This window comes from Phaethon lepturus, unplaced genomic scaffold (assembly GCF_000687285.1).
Source record: "Phaethon lepturus isolate BGI_N335 unplaced genomic scaffold, ASM68728v1 scaffold52389, whole genome shotgun sequence".
Lineage (NCBI taxonomy): Eukaryota > Metazoa > Chordata > Aves > Phaethontiformes > Phaethontidae > Phaethon > Phaethon lepturus.
Genome location: NW_010565092.1, coordinates 4571 through 24746, shown reverse-complemented (window position 1 = coordinate 24746; position 20176 = coordinate 4571). Strand labels below are relative to the sequence as shown.

Sequence of the window (20176 nt, the reverse complement as noted above, 5' to 3'; positions counted from 1 at the left end):
TAGGGAAAGCTCCTTCCTGCTCTTTTCAACACTCCCTTTACACCAGTTTCTTTCCCAAATCAAAGCCCTGCAACAGGGGACAGGAGCCAGGACTTAAAAGAAACAGTGTCAGTTTTCTCAGGTAAGAATTGGTTACAAAACATAGGTAAGAATTATTACGAGTTTTTAAAAGCAGATGTAGTGACTGTAAACTTCAGACATTTAAAATCCAACTTGCAACCAAGCAGAATCACAGTTATCTAACCACAGTACAATTTCTGAAATAATTCCAACAGAAATAATAATCAAAACCATAGTTTAGCAAGAACATGAAGCAAGCCAACTTTCAGTAAATAATGCTTTTGACCTTTCTGCTGCAAATGGAGGTAGCATGAAAATTTCCATCTCCATTTTTCACTGATCAAGGCAAAGTTAGCTCTAAAGACAAAACAGACATTAACATGAAAGAAAAATCAAAATTTTTCAGTAGTCTCAAAAAAACCCACTTAGTTCGACTTGCACAGAATTTGTACAAATAAATTCTGAATCCTATAGCCAAGTAAACTCCAGCTTCTCCAAACTGTTCCTTTTTTTTAATATATCCCAGTTTAAAGAAGTATCACAGACACTTAAGATTTTGTCTCTGTGCATGTCCAGAACTGTTCTGTGAGTGTGCATAAGGGAGATCTCTGAGCCCCAACATTTGCGGACTACTTCTGGAACAGCCAGTATTAAATTGCCAAATGAGAAAGCAACAGCATGTTTAATACACATGAACTAAGAAAATGTAAATGATAAGACAAGATTGACTAAGTAGTATAAAGCACTCTGTATTGATTAGTAGCCAAGTAGACAGGAAGACCAACAGCTTTCAAACAAGGCAAAGATGCGAAGTGTCATACAACTAAGGTACTACACAGAACAAACTCCCCTCTCTCTGGTATCTATTGCTTTACGGGTATGTATTTCAGGAACAAATAAAAACTCTGGAACCCCCAGTTCCAATCCAAACCCGTCAAAAGTGCCCTGAAATAAGACCGTTCTTCCTAAGGACACAGCTACACTTTAGTAGAACATGATGTCATCACAATGACCTAGCTCTGAGTGACTCTGCTCAGAAATCGCTATATCAGCATGCTGCTTCATCCAGACAAACACACCCAGCTCCCCAAAAGACCTCACCAGAGTGAGCCGAGTGTCAAGCAGCTAACAGTGCATCTAAAATCCAATCTACATTGTTGGGAACTAGCCCAGGTATCACTTCATGGCACTGCACGAAGCCATTTAAATGAACTTAAAGTTAACAGGATGATTGCACAAGGGAAAAAGGAAATAACACATTAACACCAGCTGCCTTCCTTAAACTTACTATCTTAACATGACAAAGAAATTACTTTCAATATAGTACCTGATACATAATGTGTTTCAAATATGACTAATATTAATACAACTATATTTTTCAAAGAGCTTTTATTTGTCTGCTTCCTTTCTTGGATATACATAACACGGCACATAGTTTTTGTGTTGGTGTATTATTCAAACATGAGATCTGAGTCCAGATACAAAATTCAGTGATCCTCTTTGCTTTGAATACAAGAGGTTAGCTTATATTCACATGAAAAGCCAACAGACTTACCAGAATACCTCTAGACCGTAAGACTTCTGGAAGCAGAGTACTAAATCCTAGTTCAGATATACATAATTTCACAGTACAGAAAATATATACCTTTACAAGAAAGAGTTTTATAAGAATTCCTTCAAAAAAGTAAATATTCATGAAAGCCTCCACTCTATCAACCTCACAAAAATCAACTGTAGTCAAAGACCACTACGGCTACCTGCGCCTTCTGGACATAAGACCATTTTATGAAGAGCACCATCATAACAGTAAAATTGTCAGTCAATCCTTTAGCTGTCACAAACATACTTATTTCATAATTAAAAATACAGGAATCTCACATTTGTCAATTACAATTTGTCAACTTGAATTATACATAAGCATCTAAAGCGATATAGGACCCTCTAGTACAGAAAATCCACAAAGCCCTTACTGTCCATTGTAAGCAGTCAAATCACTTGTTTTCACAAAACATAGCATTCCTGACACAAAAAAAATGTTTAGCTTGGCAACAATTGTCATAAAAAAAAAAAGGAAAAAAAGACAAGTTTAAAAGTAGCATGTGTAAAACCTGTCTAAAGCAGGCCCTTCTAAACGACATCTGTCCAATGGCCAGATACCACGTCTGTTCTCACAGAAAGAAGTCTGCAGTGTTTCTCGGGAATTGTTCAGCATTGCAAACAATAGCACTCACATGCTCCATCTCATTTTTGCTAAATCACAGGTTTTAATAGTTCAAATAATTTATCGTCCAGATTTAAAAAACCCAAGATATTAAACATTAAAAGTTCACAGGTTAGTTTTAAAATTCTGTTCCCAATCTTAACGTGTATAGTAAAACGTTCTTTCGAGGCACTGCTGAAAAATCCAAGCAGGAACTGATTGTCTTACATATAACCATAAACATTCAAGAAATGGTTGGTCTATTTTGAGTTCCAAATGTCAATGTTCCCACGAATGGGAACAGTCTTGATGATTTGATTTTCTATATTCTGTAAGTGCTAGTATACAGTCAATGTTAACATACAAAACTTGGCACTAGAACTGCCTCTTTCAGAGCCATACAGTCTTCACATGCACTGTAACCTACAGTCAAACATAATTTCCAACTGTGCTGGAAATGTTCTATTAGCCTATATCTGACTCTTTTATTAAAAATAAATGTAGGCTGGATTTTTGTTTTAAAAAGCCTATCTTCTTCTCCCACAACTTGAAAAACAAGTATCAAAAAGGAACAAACAGCAAAAATAGAAGAAATAAACACATTGTGCTAGTTATGAAGCTCTGACACGTGACAGCCACAGTCTGAGGAACAATAAAAAACCTCCTATATACAAATTTTATATATACGCTAAGATTAAGAGCTTAAGAAAATTACTTGTTTTTGTTGCATTTATTTCCACCACTTCTGCATCTGACTGCAACTCATGCAAACGCATTTTCAAATTTATTGTTGTGCAATAATCTCTTCTATTTGGTCTGGCAACAGAACTAGGTCAACACTTTCACCTATAGGTATCTAAAAATACACACTTTTAGTTGAAAAGTTAGGCCTTAGTTTCTTGGATAAAACATAGCATATTTAGAAGTTCGAAAGCCAAGCAGGTCTCTCATTTCATTTCGGAATTTTGACAAGTCTTGCCGCAGTTCATTTAGGTTTTCCACAGTTGCCTGATCCGTGCTTTGCATCTTCTGTCTCATCGAAGTCAAGTAACGGTGGACTAAGCAACACATCACCTTTTGATAATTCTCATCTCTCTTTTGCTTCAGATTTCTCCATTCCTTTAAACAAACATTACACATTTACTATGGAGAAGTGATTTTTGAACCCTAAGGACTGTATACAATTACACAGAGAATAAATAGGAACAAATTAACAGCTATTTTACAGATAGATCCTGATGTGCACAAATGTACAATATATGTAAATTGCCAGCAAAATTTAAATTAAATTTTAATCTGCTGTGCCAGCCAATCTGAAAATTTTAAATCTACTTGGGTTGGTAATCGTCCTATGAGCAATTAGGAGTTCCATAATCCTGAATGTTTCTCAGTGTGTATTCTATCAAGTCTTTGAATTTACTTACTGCTATTTTTGTCAGCAAGAAGATGCAAAGTCAGTATGCAAAATTACAGCGTAAAATAAAAACATCTATTTAACAACAACAACAAAAAAAATCCCTCCCCCAACAATGAGGGGCTTCAGTGATCCTTTCTGGTTATTTATTTTGAGACTTCTGTAATATGTTTAAAACCAATTACCTTCCCCAAAGAATACTCTAACCTCACCATTTTTGAGATTAGCACATATTTCCTTGAGGTTTCTATGAGTTTTCAATCAATTGAAGTATTTTTTCCAGACTATTCCAGAGCAATTGGAGGTTGGAGGGAAGGGAGTGGAAATTCCCCAAACTGAAAGTTGATAGAATCTTACTTAAGTAGAAATAAGTAACACTTACTTATTTATATTTGGACGCAACACATTATTCTATAGTTCCTATTTATCTTAGTAGCACTCACCATGTAACAGGCAGCTTCATGCAGCAATCTGCTGATTGATTTTAGCAAGCAGCACCTTTCCAGCTTCAGAGCCTACAGCTTTCCCCATCGTTTCTTACCTTTAGGCTGTTCTGACGTTTCACTTTGCCACTTGATGTATGAGAGCAGATCCATTTACTGAGACTGTTGAAAAGATAACAGATAGTCTTGGGAGAGGGAATAACATTGAAAGGTGGAGGTAGCGTGCATTTGTCATCAAAGTAGCTAAGCCAAAGCTTGGCACGAGCAAACTTCCATTCCTTATCTTCATGATTCTAAAGCATCAGAAACATTAACAGAGATCAGAAGCAAAAATACTAACAGGTTATTTCATAAGTTTTGTTTTCTCATTTCTTAAAAACTGACTGTTATTTAGCTTTGATTATATAGTATCTTAATAAATTTGTTTTAATATACCAATATTAAATAATTAAAATAAAAACAGTTCTCTCCAATTCACTATATACTCTAGTGTAAATACAAAATTCAGCTATGAAGGTATAGACCCCCTATCAAATGCCCAAGCACCACACCTTATCAAGAATAGCATCTTGACTTGAACAGCCATTGTATCAAGAAAGTCTTCAATTCCAGGAGGGCCAAAGCCCTGCATATGTTCAACATGCAAAGTACCCATTTTATTTTGATCAAAGTAAATAAAAAGTTTGTATTTGAAGGAAAGATGCCCCTTGTGAGCTCAGAGACAAAGCTCAGCCATGGAGGTCTGTAGATTAGTCTACACATGGTAGGAAGAAATTTGTATAAAAATCAAGAGAGACAGAGAGCAATTATTGGTCATTAATCAGAAACCACTTACTGCTATCAGCTGAAAACTTTTATGAAGCATTGCCACAAGGAGTTTAGTTAATACTATCACAACCACCACATTGTAGGTACCAACAATAACAGCACCCACAAAAGACTGTAATTCTTCACCATAGCTAAAACGTGTGACAAAGATTGCGACATGTGCCAGGGAGAATATATACCAGAACAGAGCAAAACATGTGCCAATGAACCTACAAAAGCAAGAAAAAAAATCGGTTAGGTAAGGCAAACACCAAAAGTGAGTTTACTTAATTCAAATTCAGTGAAAAATTCCAGGTTTGTTTAATTACTAGCTAAGGTCTAGAACAATAGAGCCATTTTATAGATATCAAACTCACGAATGGAATGTGTCGTTGCTCTGTTGTTCACAGAAAATCCCTGCACAGTCCTTTTCTTCATTTACAGTAAATCCTTTATCATAAAGTTGTGTCAATCCAATTGTGAATGAGAACAAGACAAGAAGAAACATGCCCAGAAATTTTCCAAAATCCTGTAGCATCTGTCCCATCGAAATCTGTGAAATAGATTTCCAATTTTAGTAAAACATGTAGTTATTTTTGTTTGCATTCTCTCCTTCAGACTAATCAAGAAAATCTCCTTTTCTAATCAAGAAAAAAGTATCTACATTTTAAACGTTTAATTTAAAATTTAAGATGCTAAACAGACCTCAAAATCAGGAGGTACCCTTGTACCATTTTTAGGTGAAAAATTCTAGATATTAAAAGAAAATTTATGTAGTTTTAACATCACTTGGCAAGTTCGTATCTCTCAATTAACCATAAGTAATAGTATGTACCATTGGTATTACAAATAAAAAAATAACATGTAATAAGGATAGATAAAAGCAGTAAATGAAATGCATTTGAACATAAATACTATCATAGAAAGTTAAGAAAACACTTAAAAAGGACAATGAATCAATCAAAATATTTGGAATCATAATTCATCACTAATCAAAAAGTAGTATACCGAAGTCCATCTGCAGAACACAGAATTAATTCACTGTATGTTTTATGGAAGATTTTAAATATACACAATCTGTAGGTGTTTAAGCACATAAAAATTGAAGGATCTAAAGTATAGAAGATATGACACTAAATTCAGATTATTCACTTCCATTTCAAAATATCCTGTACAGAAGCTTGCAAGAGTAGACATACAGCACCTTTAAAAAAAAAAAAAAAAAAAAAAAAAATCACGCTCATGCATTTTTCCAATGCACCTTGACTTGCTTTTGTCCTAAGCACAGGTTTTTTACACAGACACAGCATAAACTGTTTACAGCATTCAAATTACTCTTCCTACAAACTTCTTCAGAGAACAATATACTAGTACAAAGAATGCCAATATATAAAATGGGATTGGGTAAATCTAATCCTCTAAGTAAATCAGTGTGTAGAAAGCCTAATCCTGTATGAATCACAATGTGCGCCAAATCATAGTCCAGAATTGTATCACTGGTCATGTTTTGCAAGCGCAAGTTTACTGGGTGATGAACTGCCAGCTCCTGCTCCCTCCCGTGCTGCTGGCACTGCGTTCCACTCACTCAGTGCCCCTGTCGCACAGCAGATTCTGATTCTTTGCAGAGTTTGCCGCAGTCACGGAGAATCTGCAATCGTAGGCAGAGCTACGCAGTAATTATATTGTTTCGTCGGAGGATGAATGTAATCCCCATCATACTGTTTCATCACACCTATCCTTTTAAAGAGAAAAAATCCCCCAGCCAACAACAAAACGTTTACCATTTAACTGACACACGGTTGCAAGCAAGAGAGAGACAAAGCAGATGAAACAGGAATGCACAAAAAGTGCAAAAAACCCAAAACTGTTTTGTTTGGAATAGAGTGTAATAACACAGCCCAATACCAGTTGCTGACTTCATATATTCATGCTATTCCTTTCTAAGTATTTAGAATTTCTTAGCATTTGAAATCTAATTACTAATGTAGGGGAATTCTACCTTCTGTTAATAATAAAAAACCACCTTACAAATTTGTGTTAAAATAGGTTTTATTAATCAACAAGTAAAGCAACTGAACGCTTAAAAATAACTCTTAATAGCCAAGAGAACATAGTAGCTGCCTTTCCTCCCCCCCGCCTTGGGTTTCCATGCCATATTTGATTACCACCATTTGAACTTTGTGACCTACTTTCAGAAAATACTGTAAGAGTTGTTGCACAAGCTGTACTGGCCAACAGTAATAACATAAGCTTCAGTGTGCCACTGAATGGGGTGACTGTTGACTGTTTTTATTTACTTGGAAAATTTCATAACATAGCCTCCTAATAAAAAGCTTGTGAAAGATCTAGTACATAAATAAATATGCACATTAAACAGTGAATCTCTTTAAAATGTGGAGAGACTTCAGTGTTCAATCAATTTGTGTAACAAGCCTAATGCTTACTGCAACATCAAGACTTTAGTATTTTTTTCAAAGTATCCAAGTACATTTCCATTTAAAAAATCTATAAACGAAAAAATATAAAAATAATTAACAGCAACACAGTCACAGCTAGAGAGAAAAGGCCTAGAAGTAAAACAAACAAACAAAACCCTGAGAGGAGAACCAGGCATCTTCCAATAATATGAAGCTGGTTACAAGAACTATGAATATTCTTTTTAAAGTGCTTTTTACAATGATTTTAAAAAGAACGATTTAACAAGCGATTATTTCTATTTTTAAAGGACTATTCTGCATGAAACAAAAATATTCTAAAAGATAATTATTTGTGCAGTGAGATTAAGTACTCCAACTCATTAAAACGAGCTGAACCTTCAAGCTGGATATTTTCAGCTAGATCCTAAAGCCTTGATACAAGACCTAGTGATCTGAGCCAAAATTAGTTTTATTTACTTCAGAACCTCCTTTGGTATACCTCTAGTTGCAGAGCAAGAGTTAAAAAAAAATGCTGCTCCCAAATATTTATTCTGCCTTTATGCTTAATAGTGATAATGTTTCTTGCAGGATCCTTTCAGATTATCCTCATGCCACAAAGCTCTTAAAAGTAGTCCCGTTCATTAGAAGAGAGAACAAAGCATTGATTTGACCTATTAGGACAAATTCCAACAGTATAATCACTGGATGACTCCCCTATTTATTCCAGGTGTCTTTTCATTCAACAGACACGTGCAAACCCAGTGACGATGTTGACAACCAGCTATATTAACTAAAACCTATCACTATTGGGGGAAATAAATACATTTTTTTAAAAAAAGCATCGGTACAAGAAAGCAGTGACTTGTCTGATCTGATTTGTTGTCATAAATCTCCCAGGAAGCGAGGCTCGAGAAGCTGGAAGCATACCTACGTGAAGCTTTTTTCAGTAAGGTGTGCTTTTAACAACAGGTGCTTTAGTTTGTGAGGGCTTTTCACTAGCAAAGTAACAAAATCAGTCAGTGCTGAGGACTCAAGCTGAACAGAAAAACCACAGAAGGGAAAAAAATGTTGCTAGTGGAATAACAGATGACTTCCACTCACAGCATTTTTTTAGAAGGAAGTTTTCTTCCTCCTTTTAATCTAAAATGGGTTGAGGGGGGCAACTGCATCCTAACTGTACGTCTTAATAGTCCAGGTTCCCTTCCCTGTACCCAAAGGTACTAGCCCTCCTGTATAGTGTCATATTGCACCTTCAGGTCCGCCCAGTTTATCTGAAGTTTATTATGATGAATAGCATCAAGACGAAGATGAGAGGGTCTGTACTTAAAAAAAAAACAAACAAAAAACTAACAAAAAACCCACTACATGGCATAAACTCAGTAGAAAACTCCGTGTCTGCTTTCAAATCAGGAGAAGAAAATTAAATTCTTCGCACAAAACCAGGTTAAATCCCAACTTTAAGTGAAAAAATTTATTTTAGCTTAGGAACTCTTGTGGTCTCTAGTGTCCCAGCATTACAACACAAGACTGCTAATGCTTCCCCCCACCATCTCTGGATGACTGAATTAAATGTATTACATAAGTAAAATGTGGGTTTTACTGTCATTATTACTCACTGGAAGGCTCCAGCAAAATCCACATAAGAAGAAACTTGTTCTCTCTTCTTATAACTAGCTATAAATTGATGACTATTTCAATGCTCTTGAGAGATTTATATTTTTCTAACCAAGGCAATTTGCACAATTCAACTCCAGGTGCAACTTCCGTGAGATCACAGACATAAACAGAAAGGCTTTTGATTACTCTTCCTTACTACACATCTCATTCTATACACATCTATTCTATCTTTTAGAGAAAAGTTGTTAGGATGATAATTTGCATAGAGCTTTACAGGAAGAGCCTGATCCTTACATTTTCAAACTGCAGACACATATGCAGTATGTTAAACTAACAACAAATGAAAATGAAAAGATAGTATAGGTACGGTTATTATAAGAAAGTGAACTACACTAGTTCTTCCATTCTTTGTCTTACCTTTTTCCATCTAAATCGGTATGCTTTACATGAGAGATTAAAAACCCAAAATTTCAATGCAATATGACTTCTACTTTTTACTTTCTAACTTGAATTTCTTCTTTTTCTCTTTTCAGTAAGAATCTTAATAGCAACTTAAGATCAAGTTTAATATTTTCTCAAGCAGTAATGATATTCACCTGGAGTGGTCCCAGAATAGAGCTGGTTGTGTACATGAAGAAGAGCCGTAGATAACTAAGAACATTAGCAAAAGCAAAAAGACCTTCTGCCACTAGAGTAGGATGGAATGCATCCCAGTCCTTCCTTTCAGCATAATCATGAAACTGCAATATAAAAAGGACAAACTGACATCACTGACATTATAAATACAGAAATGCACCCATGCACTGCTTCCTACTTCTGCCTCCAAAACAGGCAACTGCATACAAGATATTAACACATACGATTCATAGATGGCTAACCTCTTTCAGATACCTCACTCTTTTTAGAAAAAGTCATTTAAAAAGTAATTCCAGAGGGAGTCAGAAATCAGATGATTTAAATGCAGCACCTAACTCTGCCACTCATTTGCTCAGCAAACCATTTATTCCTCTGTTTTGCTTTCCCTTCTACTCTGTTTTGTATGGTTTGTTGAAACAGGGACCTGTGAGCTTTATAAATATGTGCATTTTCTAGTGTAATAGGCCTCAATCAAAACCAACATTAAAATGCGGCAAAGAAAACTCATGTACACATGCAATTGCAATGTGGTGACAGCTGGTCTTAACCAGCTTTAGAAACATTTAGAAAGACTTAGGACATGGGGTTCCTTAAATGGATTTTATGAATGACTACAGGGAAGGGAAGTCACAAGTAAACTGTTGGTGTAAACACACCCTTAAAGTATATCCACTAGGTACTATTCAACTATTCACAGAATATCCACAGATCCCCAACTTTCGGTTCGGCTGAAAACAATTCAGCATTTTTATTACCAGCTTTTGCTGTCTCAAAATGGACAATAAAAAACTTAAGAACTCAAAGCTGCTTTAAAATACCTTGCCTGAAAGTGTGCGGCACAAAGATGGCAAGAAACAGGGATAAACATGTTTTTATACATTGCAATTGCATGCGTACAAATCCTTCTGCTACAGAGACTTTATTTCTTACAGCTTCAGTGCCAATAATAGGGATCTAAGATGTAAACCAAAAATTTTTATTTGGTTTTCTAAATAATTTATAAACTGTAAATTCTGCAATATGAAAGTGGCAAAAAAGCGATCATGTGCCTGTTACATAGGACAGGAGTCCTGCATCTTCAAAAGTGTTACAACTTAAACTAGCACCAAAGGGGTCTTACCTCAGCAAAGGAACTACTACTACGGACATGTGCTGGTTGCAAAGCAAATGATTGGGAAGACAGCCCAACATGGCATTCTCTCTCTCTTTTTTCCAAGAAATGGAGCTTTCCTTTCCAGATAATTACCAGCCTCTGAATCAATGCAAGGATAGGGAAATGAGCCAAACACCAAGTTGGGAGGAACTGGACCAGTTTATTTCCCTCCCAGCTGCCAGACGGCTGCCAACTCACAGTTTGCAACACAAAATAGTGGTGCTACTGCACTGGCTTGAATGTTGCTAAAACATTCATATTCAATTGGTCTGGCAGCTTGGCATATGCTGTACGGCTAACACCACGTGCAACAGAATAGGAACGATCATTTTCAAAGCTTTTATCTTCAATCAAATCCAGATGGCTTTTCACAGAAAAAAGACAAGGCTGCTCTATGGTCTTGAGGCTTTTTCCCTTACTACAAAAAAAACCCCAACCCCCTACCAAACCAAAAACAATTTAGAAAACCCCAACTACAACCACTTATGATGTTCAAGCATATGTAATAAAAAGCTAAATAAAACCTTCTGTAACAAAAAAGCATTGGGCAATCTAAACACAAAGAACTGTTAGCTTTCTGCATAGTATTGATCTATGGAATTGTGTGAGCTCAAATGCCAGATCAGATGAGGTACATGGGGAGAATTCCCCAAAGGAAAATCAAGCCATTTGGAAGACCAGCCAATTCTTACAAGACAGTAGCTCTGTTTGGGGTCCCTGAGTACTTGGACATGTCTTGATGTGTCTTCTAACTCCCATTTGCCTCATCAACTTCTCTTTCAAGCCTAAGATGCAACAAGACCAGAGATCTTGACAACTACACGGCCTATAGCACATAGAACACTTAACTCGGAAACCTAAACTGTATCCACATAGTAGACTATTACTAATGTAGTACATTTGACTACAACATACTACCACTAACATACCACACATAACATATCTTCACATATTTTGCACCAATGTACTATTTGCCCAGTCAGTAAAGGGTGGAGTTTTGTAGCTATGAAGTTGGGTGCTCACCTTGTTATGGGCAACTACTTTGAGAGCAAAAGTAGCCAAATACAGGGAATTCATAACAAAACTAAGCTGATTACGGGATTCTTCTAAAAAGTCTTCTAAACCATCATACCAGAGTCTTTTAACATCTGACCACACCATTCCTGCAGGAAAAAAATAAAGCCAGGGAAGTCAAGCCATTGCACTGAGTGGATATTCTTTTACAACCAAAGCACTTTTGACTGGCTTTTTTAAAAGATAGTTTAGCAAAGTGAAAGAAATAATCAAGTAAATTTACTAAAAGCATTGCATTGGATTACAAACATTAATCATAGGCAACAAGATGTTTAAACTTTTCAAGCCCACTTTCAAACTACAGCAGGCACTCTCCAATAAAAAAGGGCATGAGAGCAAATGAATAGGAGAAAAACTGGACAGGAAAAGGTCAAGTTTAAAGGTAGTGGGCTAGAATACAAATGCTTTTTCTGAATGAAAAGTATTCACCTTTTTCCAAAAGCACTATAGAAAGCATTACATTGATATATAAAGCATCAGATGTTTTTTGGAAGTATGTAGGTATCACAAAATGTTTTTTTTAAGAATAAACAGCTTAGTAACTGTTACTGAAATAGCAGAAACTTTTCCTACCCTAACTGGTATTAATAACATTAGGAGAGAAAAGAAACCATGACTTAATATTGCAAAAATCAGAATTAGAGCAACATACACTTAATTACTCAGGATCTTTACAGCAAACTGAATTTTACCCTTGTAACCATCTGCGGTTGTACAGAAAAATTCAGTCGCTAAGAATTACACTAACTGAATGTCTGTTACAGACTTGACATTATTATAAAACTTGAAAGAACTGTTAGATGAAACATAATGGCACCTTTGATTTCTATGAATAATCAGTTATTTAATTTTTTTTTAATACTTCAGATGTATGCTACTATATTTAGGACAAGAAGAAAAGCAGCATGTGTATAAATGGTAGGTAAAAACCGTTAGACTTGGTTCAGCTTTTAGGACTTTACAACTTCTCCAAAACTTTGGCCCAGTAAGAACAAGATCAAGTGAATAGAAAAAAAAAAAGACAAAACCAAACCAGGTACTTATGCATGATTATTTGTTCAGTCAGCTTTACAGCAATGTTGGAAGGATAATAAAACAAAAAGTGTGCTGTGCACAGTTCATTAAAAGACTTATATAAATGTCTATTCTTCCTGGTGATGAATAAAATATTTCTAAACCAGAACCTCTGTGCCCTTCCATATGATCACCATGTATTTTACACTACATTTGTTACAGCATCAGTAAAAAGAGTTGGAGAAGTAGAAGATGCTGTAATTGATCTTATTTATATATTGATCTTGTGTGTTACTTACACAAGAATTTGAGTTCTGTTGCTTTATTTTGCTGGGGAAGACACTTGTACCATTTAGGCTCAGTAACACAGAAAAGAGAATGACTCTATTCATGATCTTGAAAGTTAAATCTAGCAGAACACAAAACTTGTAAGTGTTAGAAATTCTGCTGTGACCATTTTGACACTGATTTTTAGGAAGTATTTTAATAGGACTATGGGAGATGATAATGTAGGCAAATCCTTGTTACTTCGTTCTTTTTATTGCAGTTGATTTTGTCACACATTTTCTAAATACATTCTTTTTCAACTTACTGAATATTTGTAAGGAAAGTACAATATGTGATTACAAAATACGCATTTAAGCTCTAAATGCAATTACTATTTAAAAAATCTTAAGATACAATAATGTGAAAAATAACCTGATTTTAATGATTTATGTTACTTATAGGTCATTTTTCAATCCTATCTGAAATCCACATGTTAAAATACTGTATGAAGAAAATAATATGTTTCTATAGCCTTTCATTAAAATTTCCAAGGCCACCTAATGAAACTCTTTCTGCCAGCGTTAGATTTGATGGAACAAAAGATTTTCTAAAATCAAGATACTGAATCTCAAAACAAAGGATGAGTCTGTAACACTGATTTATACTCTCCATTTGAGGCTTCCAAGTTTCTTTTAACACCTTCATGCGTTTGTGTGGCGGGTACTGGGTGTTTCCAAAATCTGCATGAACTATTCAATAGTTTTACTATACCTAAACAATGAAAGGAATCACCATTACAAAAAACCCCAGCCTAAAATAACAAAAAACCCACTCACAACTACTTAGATAAAAACTGTGGTGTTTCCTACTGTATCCATGATTTTTACATATGTCAACCACAAGATACGTATCTAATTCCCTTACGTTAAGGTGTAAGTTCCCATGAATTTATCTACCAAACTTTAATGTAAAAGTAAACACACCAACCAACCAAAAACACCTTAAAAGGTTTTATGGATTTCCAACCAAAACAAAAGTTCGTAAGTACTCAACAAAAATTATACCTGTGCTCCCTCTACTGCATCAACCAGAATTAACATGCATCTGTTCAGGTACAGTTACAATAATTGGTGACAATGACATACAGAAATGGAAAGTTATAAAATGGAAAAGTAACACTTGTTTTTGTGTTTTAAAACAAGGATGAGGTAAACACACACCTTCAATTTATTAGACTAAGATCGAGTAGGCATGCATACGTATGCATACATAAGCATACACTTTTTTCTTTAAACAATATCCCAACTCTGCAACAAGTACAAATTGCATCATTAATTACTTTTCAAAACAGCATAACAGAATTGGTCATGAAAGACTGAGTTGTTACTTATTGTTGATGTACCACTAAACAGGCAATTTTGTATATATTCAAAGTCCTCCCTCTGAGCTGAGTAGAATGCTGTAAAAATTTCACATTTACAATGATGAAAGAGATTTTGCAGAACTCTAAATTTCAGCAACTGTTTAAAGTTGGATTAGTCCAACATAAGTGTACAAAACCCTCCTGTTCTATCTAGTTAGAGCATATTAAAATAGAAATTAAAACAGTGCAGGAATTGACTTTATGACTGTAACTGCATGCTTACTCCAACGATTTACAATCCAGAAAAATTATAGTTAAATTGCATACAATGCATAACTACTTTTAATCTACTTTATGATTACATAAAAATCTTAGCTAGATTTTCAAAGAAACTACAACTTTACTAGTAATATTTAGATGCTAGCATAATTCTATACACAGACACACAAGTAATTAAGAAGCTCAGATTATTCCAACAGCTTTTTTATGGAATTCATAGAACCACAGAATATCCTGATTTAGAAGGGACCCATACAGATCATCAAGTCCAACTACTGACCACACAGTGCAACCTAAATATTAAAACCATATATCTAAGAGTGTTGTCCAAATACTTCTTGTAGAAGTGAGGTGTAAGAAATGGTAAAGTTCGTGGACTGTTGGCTGATGAAAAACCAAAAATAAGTTTGACTCACGATGATTAAACCACCTACATAATAAATACTGCTACCTATTCATGAAAAATTATTGGGAAAAAAATCTAAAGTGATGTCTGAATTAATTTTATTCCTCAACGTAGCACCAAGGAAAACTAGTTGATGACAGGCTCCTATCCGTCACAAAACAATTAATCTGAGAAACACACACCTGCTTTGCCTTCAGTTGTTTTATTTCCTTTTTTTTTTTTTTTTTTTATCAGGAGTTTGAAATATCTGGGAAAATACACAGCTTTTACATTAGTTTGTTATTGCATAACTGAATCTCACTTGCATCACTCTGAATGCTACCAGTCCTTCTGGAGAAAAGTTCACATTCCTCTTCCGTTACATCCTACTTCACTTTCTATGATAATTAGAAATTCTTCTAACACTTCACATCCATTCCTCAAAATGTGTGTGTTTTTTTCCTGTAACACTATCCTCCAAAGAGTAAGCTTCGGTCAAGCAATGAGTAACATGCTAACTTCATAGAAGGTAGTACAAATCATTATTGTTCAATCAACATCAGCAATTGTCATCCAATCTACTCAAATCATACCTACCAATTAGCCATATTATCAGAAGATAGTCTATTCTCTCAAGGGCTGGTCCCATTGTATTCTTCTTATTCTCATTGTAGACAAGGGAGTACAAATTAAGTAATAACAGAAATGTGAAATACGAAGCTCCATGAATAATAAACTTCATAAAAGGAGTGTGAATTATTCGACCTACTCGAGATTTAGGGGCTAACAAGTAACACAGGGATAGAACTGGCCAGAAAATGCCAACCATCAAAACAGTCAAAATTTTCTTGCATGTGTGCTTGCGTCGATAGCCTGCCATCTGTCCAAACCATACAGTGTTTAGAAACTGCTGGCAGTTAGACTGAGCAACAAACTGGGGAGAGAAAAAAAAAAAAAAAAAAAGAAATAAATAAGAAATCAGTCTTAGGTTTCTTAATACAGATTACTAATTTACATTATTAAAATTCATCTTCCAACTATGTGTGGTCACCAATGAACAGAAAAAGGCAAAAATATTAAGTTGAAATAATTCTCTCATAAGAGAACAAAAGTGCTATGGACCCATTATGATTATAAGCAGCCATTGTTTTAATTTCTTTCTGAAGCCAGCAACTAAACATGAATTATACATACGAGACTTTTAACGGTTTTCAGGTTAAGAATGAGTTTTGATTTCTAATTATTTAGAAACCTAGCATATAAATAACATCACACCTCAAACAGCTTCATTGTCTGTTATTATAAAATACAGTGATCTTACGTGAAGAATAAGATACCGTTATTGTAAAATAGTATCCACATTGTAAAACACAACACCTTGTAAGATGAGGACTAAAGCGGCCAAGCAGTTTTATAGATATCCGTTCTTAGCATCATTATGGCTATATTCAGCAGGGTTAATTTTAAATCAGAGTAAGCTATATTGTATCAGTCCCTCAAAAGCAGATCATTTTGGTCTGAAGGTTATGTTGATTATGCAAAGGTAGTTTAAACTTTCAGGTGCTTATTTGCATGGAGTTACAAAAGAATTACTAGAGGATGGTTTGTCATTTCATTAAAAAAAAAAAAAAATCAATAAAAAGAACCTTGATACTATCACCACATTTTAGAAAGCATGACAAAAAACTGTCTCTATAGTAAACTTGCCGGGAATAAAACATTCTGCAAAGATACCTTCCTCACACCACACAAAAAATGTTGTTATTCTCCAACCACTGTAGTAAAAAGCTACGCTCAAAACCAGAACAACATCTGAAATACTTCAGTATGCTTGTTTAACTCATACCAGAAATGTGTAAAGCCAGTTCTAGAACATTCCATAACTATGGTTTATGCTTTTTAAACACTATGTATTTCAACAGTTTCACAAGCAGTTTAAGCCTAGATATGAAGAACAGATGGAATTATAATGCCTTTTGGAAATGCTAACTGAAAATGGATTTTGCATGGGAAAGGAACTTTCTCTATGTCTCTGGTCCTTGTACCAGAATCCCACAAATGCCCATTTGCCTTCTAGTACAGCAAAACTAGAGTTATAATTTGGCAACAGACAAAGACAACAATGACCTACTGCATGAAATAAATTCCATATTGATGGTATAAGAAGGCGCTATTGTTCTGGAACAGAGGCACTATTCAGTTATACCAGCATAGGTCTAACATAATTACTGAACAGCACAGACAAGGCCCTAGCCAAAGCTGAATAGCTAATGACAAGTGAGAAGATGATAAATCATGGATGGCACTGAAGGATCCATGATTCCCTAGGTAAGGATTTAATGAGGATCTGAACAAATAGTTACCACTACCAGAGCTGTTCATAAGAGCGGTAGTTCTATACTCCAATACAGAAAATATTACATTCTTCTCTAGAGCAAATACTGAAGAAACACTCAGTGTCTTGCAATACCATTTCCCTGTTTCGCATGCAGATGTTCTGTGTATTACCATGTCTTCTGTAACTCTTGCAAATTTATTTCCACTTCTATGTCTAGAGGCAGAACAACAAATTAAATTAATTACTAGCAAAGTATGACATGCAAAACCTATAAAATTACTGCAAAGACAAACCTCTTTTTGATTATACTTGATTGCAAGTTTTAAGCGGCTTAAGTTCATCCTCTCTTCCAACAATCCTCGCTTGTCTACATGTTCATCACTAGATGTGTGATTCAGAATAACTTCCAGCTCCCGTGAATTCCGTGCTTGTGCAAGCAAATCTTTAGCAAAGGTTTTGCACTGTTGAGCTAGCTCCTCATAATCATTTCTGAAAGACATGAAAACAGTACGCACTATTACACTGCTCACATATTTTCCATCAGATCATTAACTATCCATTTTTGGTTGGGATTGTATGTTATGCTAAGACAATGAAAAAAAAACAAACCCAATGGTCAGATGTCATGGTCCAAGTATTCCGAAGACAACTCTGAGTAGGTTTCGCCATGTAACATGACAATTACACTTCAGTTTAGTTTGCAAGTCCACTAGACAGAGAAAAATTGAGAAACAGACTTACAGTATACAAACTCTTATGAGTTCCATATAAAGAGTTAAAGCTTAGAATTTTTTCCAGGAGATGAGAAAGTGTAGTAATCACCAAATATGGCACTGGTAAGTCATCATTTGGACTTTCCACTTGGAAGGCAAGTTGGTTTTGGGTTTTGCTTTATTCCTGTCATCTGAAAATTGAAGTCTATTCACTGAGTATTATTTGTTAATATAATAAACACAAGAAAAGAAACCACATGATCTTCTTGTCTCATATGGCACACAGTCCACTTTAGTGCCACGTTGTATCACAAAAATGCAACAGTTGAACTCTTATTAAGAAAAACAATCCGCTAGAAAAACAGAAAATTCTTATATTGTTTAGGAAAGTACAATTTTACCCCATAGAAACATTTGCTTTCACCTTCTTGGAAAGCTTTTGTGCTGTTAAGTTTCAAAATGGTAGAAACCTGCATGGTTTAAAAATAAAATTATACTGAGCATTTGTTCATTAGACAGGACATTTTCAGCACAAAACCTTCTATACACATATGCATATTTTATCTATATACACACTGAGGCACTTTTCAGAGTCTTATAATATAAGGAGCAAAATTAAAAAACAATAGCTGAAACAACTCCCAACATGAGCCAGTTAAACAAGGTGTTACACACTTCTACCATGATGTAGAGGGAAAAAAAGTGCAGGGTACTAATGAGATATTAATATGATTAATAGATACGTGACCTTGAAATAAGCCAGCATTTAGCATCATTTCTATTTATTTTTCCAGGGTAGAGCTGAAATTTGAACTACAGGTGCAACTATACACATTGAACTGTCTACACCTGGAAGGATTTAAACTATTTAAATTGTCAAAATGACTGCTAATAAAGTTTGTTTGTGTTTTCAATTCCTACCTGAATTCAACCTCAACAAGGCTTAATTCTTTCAAGTCTGCACTAAGTTCAAAAGCTCGCAGGATTGGATCCTCCTCTGTCAACATTATTAAAGCAGGGCTTGCCAAACACCGGTAAATGTCAAGACGAAACCTGTGACAAAAGTATAGCAAGAAAAATGAAGATGTCTCATCTGATTAGCAGTTTCAAATCAGAACCTATTCCACAAGTTTGCATAGGACAGTCAGCTGAAAGACAAAACAATCGGGTTTCTTAAAATCAGGTACTACAAGCATTAAATGTGATATCTCATGGAAAATACTGTCCTTCACAGACTTAGAATCCATACTATTCTAAGTATGAAAAATTGGCAAAACTGATTCCCCTCTTCCTCACTACTTCAACTTTTACCAGTCCATCAGCAGAAGGCCATCAGTTAAGGTAACGGTATTGGTAAAATTTTGACATTTTAAGTGTTATACAGTAGCTCTTATGGTTCTTCAAGTGGAAATAAGAGACAGAAGTAACGCATTTAAGGCAATTTTCTATTTCAACAAACTAATTTAAAACCAGTAGGAAGCTTTAATGTGCAATACAATTAAAAAAAAAATCAGGGAAAGCATCTGAAGGGATGTTTTCTTCTTGCAAAACTAGCGACTCATGAACACTGAAGGAAAGTCTGTTTCTAGTTTAAACTAAGAGCTGTTATCTCAAACATTTCTACTGTTTGTTTGCTTGGGATACCCTGACACCTTTTCTCTTACTGCAGTTAAGGTCATGGGGGTATCAGATGGATACCAGAATGTGGCCTGTAGTAGCTGAATACCAGTAACAATTATCCTTTCACTTGTCTTATTTTTTAGTAATTTGGATGCATATTGGAATAGTTATGTAATAATTAATTGTATATTGTAATTGCAGTCTACTTATGATCTTTGAGCTCTGTGATTTTTCACCCCCAAATCTCACATACTAAATTGTCTTCAACCCTCAAATATGTTGTCATGTTAACCAGACAAAATAATGTTAAGATTGGTAAATGCCTCTCCTCATTTGAACCTCTATTAAAAAGCGTTCGTTCTACTTTCAAAAATAC

General features: G+C 35.0%; 1 protein-coding gene across 1 annotated transcript in view; it reads right to left on the bottom strand.

Moving 5' to 3' along the window:
• Nucleotides 1-2687: 2687 nt before the first annotated feature.
• Nucleotides 2688-20176, bottom strand: part of TRPC1 (transient receptor potential cation channel, subfamily C, member 1) — a gene marked incomplete at its 5' end in the record, with an annotated part of 20528 nt that continues 3039 nt past the window's right edge. The window contains 9 exons of the mRNA XM_010295062.1: nt 2688-3379; nt 4216-4410; nt 4953-5154; nt 5302-5477; nt 9555-9698; nt 11771-11910; nt 15727-16063; nt 17761-17956; nt 19102-19233. Of these exons, the coding sequence (XP_010293364.1) occupies nt 3152-3379; nt 4216-4410; nt 4953-5154; nt 5302-5477; nt 9555-9698; nt 11771-11910; nt 15727-16063; nt 17761-17956; nt 19102-19233 (1750 nt within the window). The remainder of the gene's footprint in view (nt 3380-4215; nt 4411-4952; nt 5155-5301; nt 5478-9554; nt 9699-11770; nt 11911-15726; nt 16064-17760; nt 17957-19101; nt 19234-20176) is intronic.